This window comes from Pipistrellus kuhlii, unplaced genomic scaffold, assembly GCF_014108245.1.
Source record: "Pipistrellus kuhlii isolate mPipKuh1 unplaced genomic scaffold, mPipKuh1.p scaffold_m20_p_155, whole genome shotgun sequence".
NCBI lineage: Eukaryota > Metazoa > Chordata > Mammalia > Chiroptera > Vespertilionidae > Pipistrellus > Pipistrellus kuhlii.
The window spans coordinates 157,808-168,377 of record NW_023425466.1 but is presented as its reverse complement, the minus strand read 5'-3'; the positions used below and the strand labels follow the sequence as shown (position 1 = coordinate 168,377).

General features: G+C 55.3%; 1 protein-coding gene across 1 annotated transcript; it reads left to right on the top strand.

Annotated features, from left to right (window-relative positions):
- Positions 1–2,285: 2,285 nt before the first annotated feature.
- Positions 2,286–10,400, top strand: LOC118719725 (dynein regulatory complex protein 10). Its single transcript, XM_036439463.2, has 4 exons — positions 2,286–3,402; positions 6,033–6,266; positions 8,248–8,319; positions 9,589–10,400. Exons 1-4 carry the CDS (start codon positions 2,677–2,679, stop codon positions 9,889–9,891), a joined length of 1,335 nt encoding a protein of 444 aa, XP_036295356.1. The 5' UTR covers positions 2,286–2,676; the 3' UTR covers positions 9,892–10,400.
- Positions 10,401–10,570: the final 170 nt, after the last annotated feature.

The following is a 10,570-nucleotide window of genomic DNA, read 5'->3' as shown; positions in this document are numbered from 1 at the left end:
AATAAGGAATTAAGTTGGCAAGAGAGAGGGGGCGGGGGGGCGCATTGCAAGAAAAAGAAACAGCATGTGCAAAGGCCCTGCGGTGGGAGGTTTATAGTATCTCAACTTACCAGCTGGCCACCAGTCCTTTCCCTATAAATCATCCATACAACAGGTCTCTCTGTCACGTTTCCTGCCATCAAAATGGATCCCAAAGTCCTGCCAGATCAAGTCCCCGGACTGGTGTCGAAGGCAGGCGCGATCCCATCCTATTCTGTGACCGCACCTCTATTCTCTTCCTCCTCTAGTTGTTGGCCTTCATGCATGCATGTTTCAGCTCCCACACCAGGTCATAAGCTCTGGCAGGACAGAGCTTGGCATGGCCTTCATGTCCCCAGGGGGCGCAGACAAGACCAGACTAGATCTCTACAGGGATGATCTTTATTGCAGGGGGCAGCAGCAGATGTGAGCCGACCAGCTGAGCAGCTGTTTCATCATCTAAGCCGGAGATCATAAGGGCCCTGGTGACAGAGCGGCTGCTGAAAGGGGGGATGTGGAAGAGGGAGCTGTCGAGGAGAGATCACTGATGGAAGTGGGGGCAGATCGGGTGTGTGGGGAAGGAAGAGTGGGGGGAGGGGGGACCACTCAGGTTTCTGACTGGAGCAACTAGGATGGCTGATCATCAGGACAAGGGATAAAGAAGAAGCAGAGTGCCGAAACCGGTTTGGCTCAGTGGATAGAGCGTCAGCCTGTGGACTGAAGGGTCCCGGGTTCGATTCCAGTCAAAGGGCATATATCTTGGTTGAGGGCACATCCCCAGTGGGGGGTGTGCAAGAGGCAGCTGATCGATGTTTCTCTCTCATCGATGTTTCTAACTCTCTATCTCTCTTTGTTTCTCTCTGTAAAAAATCAATAAAATATATATTTTTTTTAAAAAAAAAAGAAAAGAAGGAGCAGGGTGAGGGATGGGCACGTGGCGGGGGTTGGGGGGTGTCTTAGGTGCTTTATGCTGGGAGCCCAGGTTCATCAGAGACTTCTGGATCTCCATTGAGGCTGAGATTCTTAACTGGGAAATCATCGCGGTCCTGGACTTGGGGTTTCGGTTGGTTTCCCTGGGCTAATAATATTAGTTATTATTTATTGAGCACTCCCAATGTCCAGGCCCCGTGCCAGAAACATCCCCCAGAAGCTGAAGATCCCCGTCTTATGGCCGATGAAGCCGGGGCTTAGGGGAATTAGATAAAAGCCCAGGGTCCGCCAGCAAGGACCTGAGCCTACATGGGGCTGCAGCAGAGAGAGCTCTTAGTCATCACGCCATGCAGCGATGTCAGTTCTTGATTTCTGGTTGCCCCCGTAGGCTTTTTCTGAAGCGGTCTTATAAATAGGCGTTTTATTCTGCAACAGCTGTAGCTTTCCAGAAAACTTGCAAAGATAATACAGAAATTCCCGTCCGCCCTCCACTGGCTCCCCCTACTGTTAACATCTTACATAAGCGTGTTATGTTTGTCCAAGCTAAGACGCTAACACTGATGCAGTGCTATTGACCAAAGTGTCCACTTGAGTTGGATTTCACCAGTTTTCTTACTAATGTCCTTGTTTCCCTTTCAGAATTCAGTCCGGGATCCAGGGTTGCATGTAGCAAAGCCATTTTTTTTTTTTTTTAAACAATACATTTCAAAGTCATTGTCCATCCCACCCTGGCTTAAAAACCCAGCCAGCACAAGGTGGGCTGTGCTGGTCCCAGTCCTGTTTGCTCTGTCCCTGTTCTGCTCGGTGTCTTGGGCTGTTCTCCCCTCCCTCACCCTCCCCAGCAGGCTGCCTTGCCCAGGCTCCCTTTTCAGCTGGTTCCTCACTGGGCTTGACCAATGGGAGGCACTGGTGTTGGACTGGAGGGCAGGATGAAGGGAGAAGCCGGAGTACTTCTCCCTCCTTACAGGCCCTCTGGAACTGCAGCCTCTCCCGGAGAGGAAACGGCTGGGGTTCTGCCCCCCGCTGGCTGACCCCAATCCCGAAGTTCCCCACCTCCTCCTGGGGTGGCTTCCCGCCACCAACAATTTTATTATTATTATTATTTTTTTAAAAATATATATTTTATTGATTTTTTACAGAGAGGAAGGGAGAGGGATAGAGAGCTAGAAACATCAATGAGAAACATCGACCAGCTGCACACCCCCTACTGGGGACGTGCCCGCAACCAATGTACATGCCCTTGACCGGAATCGAACCCGGGACCTCTCAGTCCGCAGGCCAATCCTCTATCCACTGAGCCAAACCGGTTTTGGCATGCCACCAACAATTTAACCATTGCTGCTGGGGGGCTGGCTAGGGGCGACTTCCCCTTGCCCTGGTTGACCCCTCAGCTCCTCCATCACCTGTGTTACCAGTTTTCTGTCCTTAAATACTCAGAAAGTTGTCCACATCCCTGGTTGGTCCCTGCCTGACACCTGTGCCCAAGACCCACCTCCACACGTGGCCCTCCTACCCCTGTCACAAAGCTACCAACCGCTGTTGGTGAGGGTTCCGTGCACAAGCTGCAGAGCGCCTACGGTGAACCCTCAAGGCCAAGTTTATGGTTGACCTCTGCACAGCTCTCCTAATGGCGCGCCCCTTCCTTTTTCAGGAAAACAGAGGCAGGAGACCTGTCCAGTCTGTCCAAGTCTCCCAGGGCCCACCGAGACCGAGAAGGCTGCCTGCAACATGGCACTAGACATCCTGGCCGTGGGCGCCCTCTACCAGAGCTCGGATATCAGCAAAATGAGGGTGATGGCAGAGTCGCCCAAAAAGGGAACTCCCACGCCAAAACCCTTCACCCCCTTGAAGACCAAGCTCACCACCATCGAGACCAAGAGGATCATGTCCGTGCTGGACGAGACCATCCAAAAGGTGGAGCTAGTGACGCTGCTGTCCTCCGTGGCAGCCAACATGGAGCTGGAGGGCCTGCTGGGCGAGGAGCTGAGCCGGGCGGTGCGGGAGCACGAGGACCTGTGCCAGGTGCTCATGAACAAGGTCCGCTACCTGCAGGAGGAGGAGCTGCAGCTGCAGGCCGAGGAGGAGTTCGAGGAGGAGGCCTGGTTCCGAGACCTCCTCCTGTCCATCGAGCTGCAGAAGTCCAACCTCCTGCCGCTCATGGGGCAGATCCGGGACTCCACCAAGAACATCCTGCGGCTCCTGCTGGGCAACCCGCGGGCGGCCCAGCTCCTGCGGGCACGGGCGGCGGACCGGGCCCCGGGAGCCCAGGGCTTCGTGGACAGCCTGGTGGAGCTCCGCGGCTTCCTGTTTGAGAAGCTGCTCACCAGCCCCATGGAGGCCAGGGACAAGGGCCAGTTCATCCAGGACATCACCAAGCGGAACATGCGGAACCAGGAGGTCATCGACGCGCTGGAGAACGAGCTGGCCGAGAGGATGAGGAACAGGGCCGCGGAGGTACCGCTTCCCGCACGGGGCAGGTTCTGGAAGGAGCCCCACCGGGAGCCCAGACCTCCTGGCTTGGGTCCCCCCCCCCCCCCCCCGCCCCCGGGGATTTAAGTAGATGCTTTCATTCCTTTATACCATGAATATGGTTTTGAGTACTTATGAAGGGCCAGGTTTATATCAATAATTAAGTCCATATGGTCCCAGCCTCATGGAGTTCACAGTAAGGAAGATAGGACTTAAAGAGCTGATTTAATTACAGGTTTTTAAAAATATATTTCTAAATTGATTTCAGAGAGGAAGGGAGAGGGAGAGAGAGATAGAAACATGAATGATGAGAATCATGGATCTGCTGCCTCCTGCAGGGGACCGAGCTCACAGCCCAGGATTGTGCCCTGACTGGGAATCGAACCCTGACCTCCTGGTTCATAGGTCGACGCTCAACCACTGAGGCGCGCCAGCCAGGCTAATTACAGTTGGGAGACATGCAATATGGAGGGTAGGTCTGAGGTGCTGTAAGAGAGGGTTATAGGAGAGCTGAACTCACACCCAAAGGGTCCAGGACGGTGAAACCAAGACCCGAAGAACAAGAGGGCGTGAGGCAGACAGGTGAGGCAGGGACGACTTCCTGGCCAGGGGCAGGCAAACTTTCCACAAAGGGCTGCACAGTCAACACTTCGTGTTTGGAGGGCCTGTCTCTGTTGCAACTGCTGAACTCAACTGAATCCCTAGTGTAAAAGCAGCCATAAGCAATCCATAAATGAATAGTCTATGTTCCAATAAAACTTTATTTACAAATACAGGCAGGCAGCCCAATTTGGCCTGGGAGCCTTTGTTTGCAGACCCCTGTTCCAGGGTGTGTGTGGGTGTGTGTGTGTGGGGGGCGGGGGGTGTACCTAGGAACCCAAACCTGCCAGTAAGCAGAAGGGAAGGGGAAAGAGGGGCAAGGGGCAGATCATTCGGGGTTGGGGTTTGAGGCCTAATCAAGGGATGTGGTCTTTGTCCTCGGGGCAAGGGGCAGGTGGGAGGGGTGAAAGCGCTAATAAAATGTTTAAGAGGGAAAATGGGTGGGTGGGTGGGAAGAGATCAACTGAAGAACTTGTAGGCACATATGCATAACCCATGGACACAGACCATAGGGCGGTGAAGGCCTGGGGTCTTGACCCCTGGAGTAGAAGGGGTCAATGGGGCAAAAAGGGGTCATATATGGCAGGGTCTCTCTTTTCCGTGTCCAGCATGGAAAGAGAATGATCCAGTTCTTCCAGGAGAGGGGCTGGGGATTGAGAAATATGAAAGAAAAAGCAAGACACAAAATGGAAGGAAAAAGCTGGGACCAGTGGGACCGCTGCCCTCTTCTGGTGGAGAGACAGTGACCCAGAGCCTAGCAGCCTGTTTATTTTACCCCCCACAAATCAGGAAGTTTCCCCAAAACTTAAGATAAAGGAGCTCGGGTGGACCGGAGCATTCCCAGTGCTAGCCTGGATTTACATCTTTTTTTTTTTTTTTAATTGGTCCTTCGAGTGGATTTACGTATCAAAATGAAGGTCAAGCTGACAACACCCTTGCCTTTTGGCAAAGCATGTTTCCAGGGTGTGGCTTTGCCAAGGCCACTGGGTTCAGCTGACAATAATTAAAGAATGCCCACGTGCCTCCCAGGCGCTCTCTACAGACATATGTAATACTTTCAACAATAAAGATTAAAAAAAAAAAAAAAAAAAAGGAAGGAAGGAAACGATCCGGACCTAATAATAACCATAGGTCCCATGTTAATGCAGTTGGCCCATGAACAACACAGCTTGAAGCTGCACAAGCCCACTTATGCGTGGGTTTTCTTTCCTTAGGATTTCCTTAACCACATTGCCTCCTGTCTAGCTTTCTCTCTTGTAAGAATACAGTATGTAGCACAGATGACAGGAAAAATATGTTAACCGACTGCGTTATTGGTAAGGCTTGGGATCAGCCTTTCGAGTTTAAATATAAAACAGCCAGGTCCTCCACCCCATCTCTATTTTTAAAAAATATATTACTGATTTCAGAGAGGAAGGGAGAGGGAGAGATAGAAACATCACTGATCGGCTGCCTCCTGCACGCCCCTACTGGGGATCCAGCCCACACCCCAGGCATGTGCCCTTGACCGGAATCAAACCAGGAACCTTCAGTCCACAGGCCGATGCTCTATCCACTGAGCCAAAAGGCCAGGGCTGTCCCTGTTTTTGAACCAACTGAAGGCAGGGACAAGCCAGGCCCACAGGGGGAGCAGGTGGCTGTCCTGTGGGGCGTGTCCATCACACTTTCCTGCATCTTTGTCTCTGCCAACTGGGCACCCCCACTGTGCCCCCAGCAGGAGTGTCCCCGTCCCAGCCCTCTCTCCTGCCCTCCATTCATGCCAGGAAATAAAGGGGGTGGCCAGGAACCTGGGCTCCGGGTCAGACAGACCTGGCTTCGAATGCCGGCTCAGCTGCACCACCCTAGACAGATGAGTTGGCCCCTTCAGCCTCAGTTTCCTCGTCTGGCATCAGGCTGTCCCTGTGCCCACGGCGCTGGGGCAGGACTCGGCGAGGCGATGGCACGGCAATGGCTGGCGTCTGCGCCGAGCCGTGGTCACGTGGGTTCTGACGCGGCCTCTCCTCTCCCGGGCCCAGGTGGAGAAGGAGAACTTTGTGATCCAGGAGCTGAAGAACCACCTGCACCAGGTGCTCAAGTTCTCGGAGAACAGCCTGACGCGCACCAAGCAGGAGGCGGAGAAGCAGCAGAAGGCGGACTACCGGGCCTCGCAGTCCCGCGTGGCCAGGATCCAGCAGGACATCCTGCAGCTGCGCTCGCAGTTCCACAGCCTGGTCATGGAGAACCGGGAGGCCGAGCAGGCGCTCCGGAAGGTGCCCTGGGGCGGCATCGAGCTGGGGACAGGGTCCGGCATGGAGGGCAGGGCTGCCCCAGCCACCAGGAAGCCCAGCGTGGAGCCAGTGCCCCCTGGGAGGCAGGAGGGTGCCCGTCCCGCTGCCGCACGCCCCCTCTGAGATCTCAGGCAGGTTCCCTCGTCCCCGCCCCCCCCTCCCTGAGGGGATGATGGAACCCACCTGTCAATACCGGGCAAGGGAACACGAGGAGCATGTGAGCCTGTTTTCACATCTTTAAAATGAACGTGATCAACTCAGTCTTAACAAGAATTAAATGACAGGCAGAGGGCTGGTGCAGAATTGGTGCTCAGTACATACCATTCCCCCGTGCCTTCTCCATCGTCTCAGCCAGGCCCCAGGCCCACTTCGCACTCGAGTGTGGGTTTCAGAGTCCCTCTCCCGATGAAGCGCACCTTTTCCGATACTTGTTCCCGGTTTCACTTTAGTGTCTTCACTCTTCTGAGCACCTGACGGAAGCCCCGGGCCTCTCCCCCATCAAATCTACACTGGTGGGCAACCGTTGGGGGACACAGGCCCCGCTGTGCTGCCCAGTTAAGAATTCTTGCTCTGTAGGATTAGGGAGCTGGTTTGTTATTTTTAAACTGAGGTGAAATTCACAAAGCATGGAATTCATTGTTTTAAAGCGAACAGTTCAGTGGCATTTAACACACTCACAGTGCTGTGCAGCCACGCCTCGGTCTTGTTCCAGACATTTCCATCGCTCCAAAATAAAACCCCACACCCATCGCTCCAAAATAAAACTTCACACCCATTACAGTCTCTCCCACTCCTTCCCTGGCACCCTAAAACCACTGACCTCCTCTCTATCTCTAGGGACTTGCCTATTCCGGGCGTTTCATACAGAAAGAATCATAAAACCTGTGGCCTTTCTTGTCTGGCTCCTTTCACTCAACATCATGTTTTCAAGGTTCATCCATGATGTAATGTATAACAGTACTTCATTCCTTTTTATGGCTGAATAACGTTCCATTGTATGGATGAGAGCTGATCTCTTTTATTTTTTTTTATTAAAAAAATCTTTATTGATTTCAGAGAGGAAGGGAGAGGGAAAGAGAGATAGAAACATCAACGATGAGAGAGAATCATTGGCCGCCTCCTGCATGTCCCCTAATGAGACCCAGGCATGTGCCCTTGAGCAGAATCGAACCTAGGACGCTTCAGTCCTCACGCTGATGCTCTATCCACTGAGCCAAACCAGCTAGGGTGGAGCTGATCTCTTTTAAAAAGCAAAATTAGATCATGACCCTCTGCCGCAGTGTTTCCCAAAGTGTGGTACGCGTACCCCCAGGGGTACGGGGAGAGTTTGGTGGGGGTACACGTTGCACCGGAGTGTGGTGGGGATATGCACTGCACCGTGCTTAGCTGCGCCTAATTCTGCGTTCTCATGAAGACGAGGGGTACTCAGCGTTACGGAAATTATAGAAGGGGTACACATATGTCACAAGTTTGGGAAACACTGCTCTACCCCATCTAAAGCTACCCAATAGCTTCCCCGCCCCCTTACACTAGTACCCAAGCTCTGCCCCCTGCTGCCACTCCCGCTGCCACTGCCACGCAGCGTCCCACTCTGCCCTCCCAGGGTCCACGCTCCGGGGCCCTCCATTCCAGCCACACTGGCTTGACCTCTGCTCTAGAAACACCACAAGCTTGCTCCCATCCCGGGGTCTTTGCATCTGCGGCTCCCTCTGCTTAGAATGTTCTGGAGCCAGACTGCTGGCCTCAAACGGAGCTCCAACACTCACCAGCTCTATGGCCTTGGGCAAGGGAGCGAGTACGGCTGACCCTCAGTTTACCCATCTGTGAAATGGAGGACCCACCTCGTGTGGATCCATAGGCGAGGCATGGAAGGCACCCACCAGAGGGCCGGCTGGTTCGGAGCCTGCTTGGCATTGTTTATTGTAAATACTAACTGGATTTTTTCTTTTTTTTTTTTTTTTAGAAGAAATATAAAGTGGAGACGGAAATCGAGAACTGGATCCAGAAATACGACACGGAGATGACCGAAAAGCAGGTATTTGTTGCTGCATAAATCTCTCTCAAGTGTATTTCCCACAATCCTCTAGGAGTGGGGATGGGAAGAGAGGCCCCAGGATGGTCTGTGGTCTTGGCCAAGTTCCGGGCCTCCCTGCTCCTTCCCTGGGCGCCAGGGTTTGTCTGGCCTGGGGCAGCGAGGGGTGGGAAGGGACAGACCCAGAAGCTGTGACCCTGGCTCCCTCTAGCGTCCACATCCCGTACTCTCTGCTCCCGCGGGCACCCAGGCCAGGGCTCATCCCCAGTGGACTCGGGCGTGAGCTTGCCTCCGCCACGTCCCTGTGCCACGCAGAAAGCTCCTTCTGCATGCCCGCCGCTTGCCAGGTGCTGGGACCCGGCAGTGAGAAAGGCCTGTGGCCACTTGGAGGTTCTCCGCTGTCACTCACAGGCTGTGGGCCCTAAGCTGTGGGCGTGGCCTTCCTGGGCCCATTTCTGCGTGATCAGCGGGGTGGTCATCCCCAGGTCGGGCAGCACGCAGCCAGTGAGGCACCACTGTCGCCAAAGCTTGTGTCCCGCACTGGGTCTGGCCTGCAGGATGTGCCTACCATATGGGGTGCCCTCAAGCCCCCCACCAGCTCCGTGGTAACTTCGGTGGCCCACGGCCCTGGCTGTGGGGCCAGGAAGCCTGATGGGCACTGGAGCGTGCTGCTCAGGGAAGGGCAAATCGGGGCCTGTCTGTCCGACCATGAGAGCTCCGGGGAGGGGAACCTGGCAAACGTGAGAGGGAGGGAGGTGTGAGCTACAGCAGGAGAGGCTGGAGTTAGGCATAAGGAAGAGCCGTGGGACTGAGTTCCCTGAGGAAGTCCCACTCAAGCTTTGTGACACGGACGGCCTCAGTGGGCAGCCGCCTGCATTTTTTCCGTCCCCACGCGTGCCTGGCACCTGCATCCAGCAATTGTGTCCGTCGTCCTCTGTCACTTAATCCTGGAAACGGCTCCCACCCACCCCTTCCTGCGTTTGCAATTGTCACGGTGTTTCGGACGAGGAAAAACGAAGGCTTGTACGGCGTGGCTGAGCTGGGATTTGGACTCATCTGGCCAACCACAAGCGGTGATCTTTCCCGGGTCCCACCTCGCACCAGGATGGAGCTCACGCCCCTGGCACTCTCTCCTGGGCCTCGGAGGCAGAAAGCCTCAAGCAGGCGGCCTTGCTGGCCCGGAAGCCCCCGTGGGAAGGATGGGGTGCGTGCTGAGGGCCGGGCAGGCCGCCCGATGCCCGGGGAGCCCACTGACCGGCCCTCCCTCCGCAGGAGGAGTACGAGGAGCTGGACATCATCCACAAGGAGGAGAAGATCCAGCTGAAGGAGCTGCAGACGCGGTACGAGGTGCTGGTGGAGGAGTTCTCCCAGATCCGGGAGGAGCGGGAGATCAACTCCAAGAAGAGGATGGAGGCCGAGCAGGACATGATGCGCATGGTGAAGGCGGCCACGCTCATCCAGGCCGTGTGGAAGGGCTACCTGGTCCGCTCCCTGCTCCGGTCCAAGAGGAAGAAACGGGGCAAGGGCAAGGGCAAGGGCGAGAAGGGCAAGGGCAAGGGCAAGGGCAAGAAATGAGCCCCGCCCCCGGCCCTGCTCTGATCCCCTGCACCGCCCCCTCCCAGAGTGCCGGCCGGGAGGCCCCCGGGACCAGGAAGCCCCACCATCATGGCTCTCCTACCTTTTTCAGAATTAAAAGCCATTTCAAACCACTTCCTGTGAATAAGCCTTTGACCCAGGGTGGTTGGCCGTGGGTGTCCGTGCCTGTAAACGCCGTCCCCAGGAGGGGAGCGTGCAGGGTGTCAGCACTAACCATTCCTCTTTGCTCCCAGACCGGAAGCTGCCAAGGCCACGATGGACACGTGGTGTCCAGGGCTGCCCACGGAGGGGAGGGTGAGGGCAGGCAGCGCTCCGGCAGCACCGGCTTCCCTGCCCTCAGTCCCGCTCCGGGGCTGCCCATTGGCCCACAGCCTCTCCCGCACAGCGCTGTGAGCTCAGAGCCCCAAGATCACAGGCCAGCAGCCGCCACAGGCTTTATGCGGTGCCCAGGTAGTTGGACAATGTATCTTTTTAAAATTCACTGCTGGGACTTAAGGTATTTAAAAAAAAAAAATCGGGGACCCTCACACACAAATCCAGCTTCCTGCCTTTTCTGGAAAAATCTCACCAACCAGGTTCCCAGGGCTCTTCCGGAGCTGAGCTGAGCTGCAGCTCCCCCCGGTTAGTGGCAGCAGCTGAAGCTGACGGAGGAGGCCCC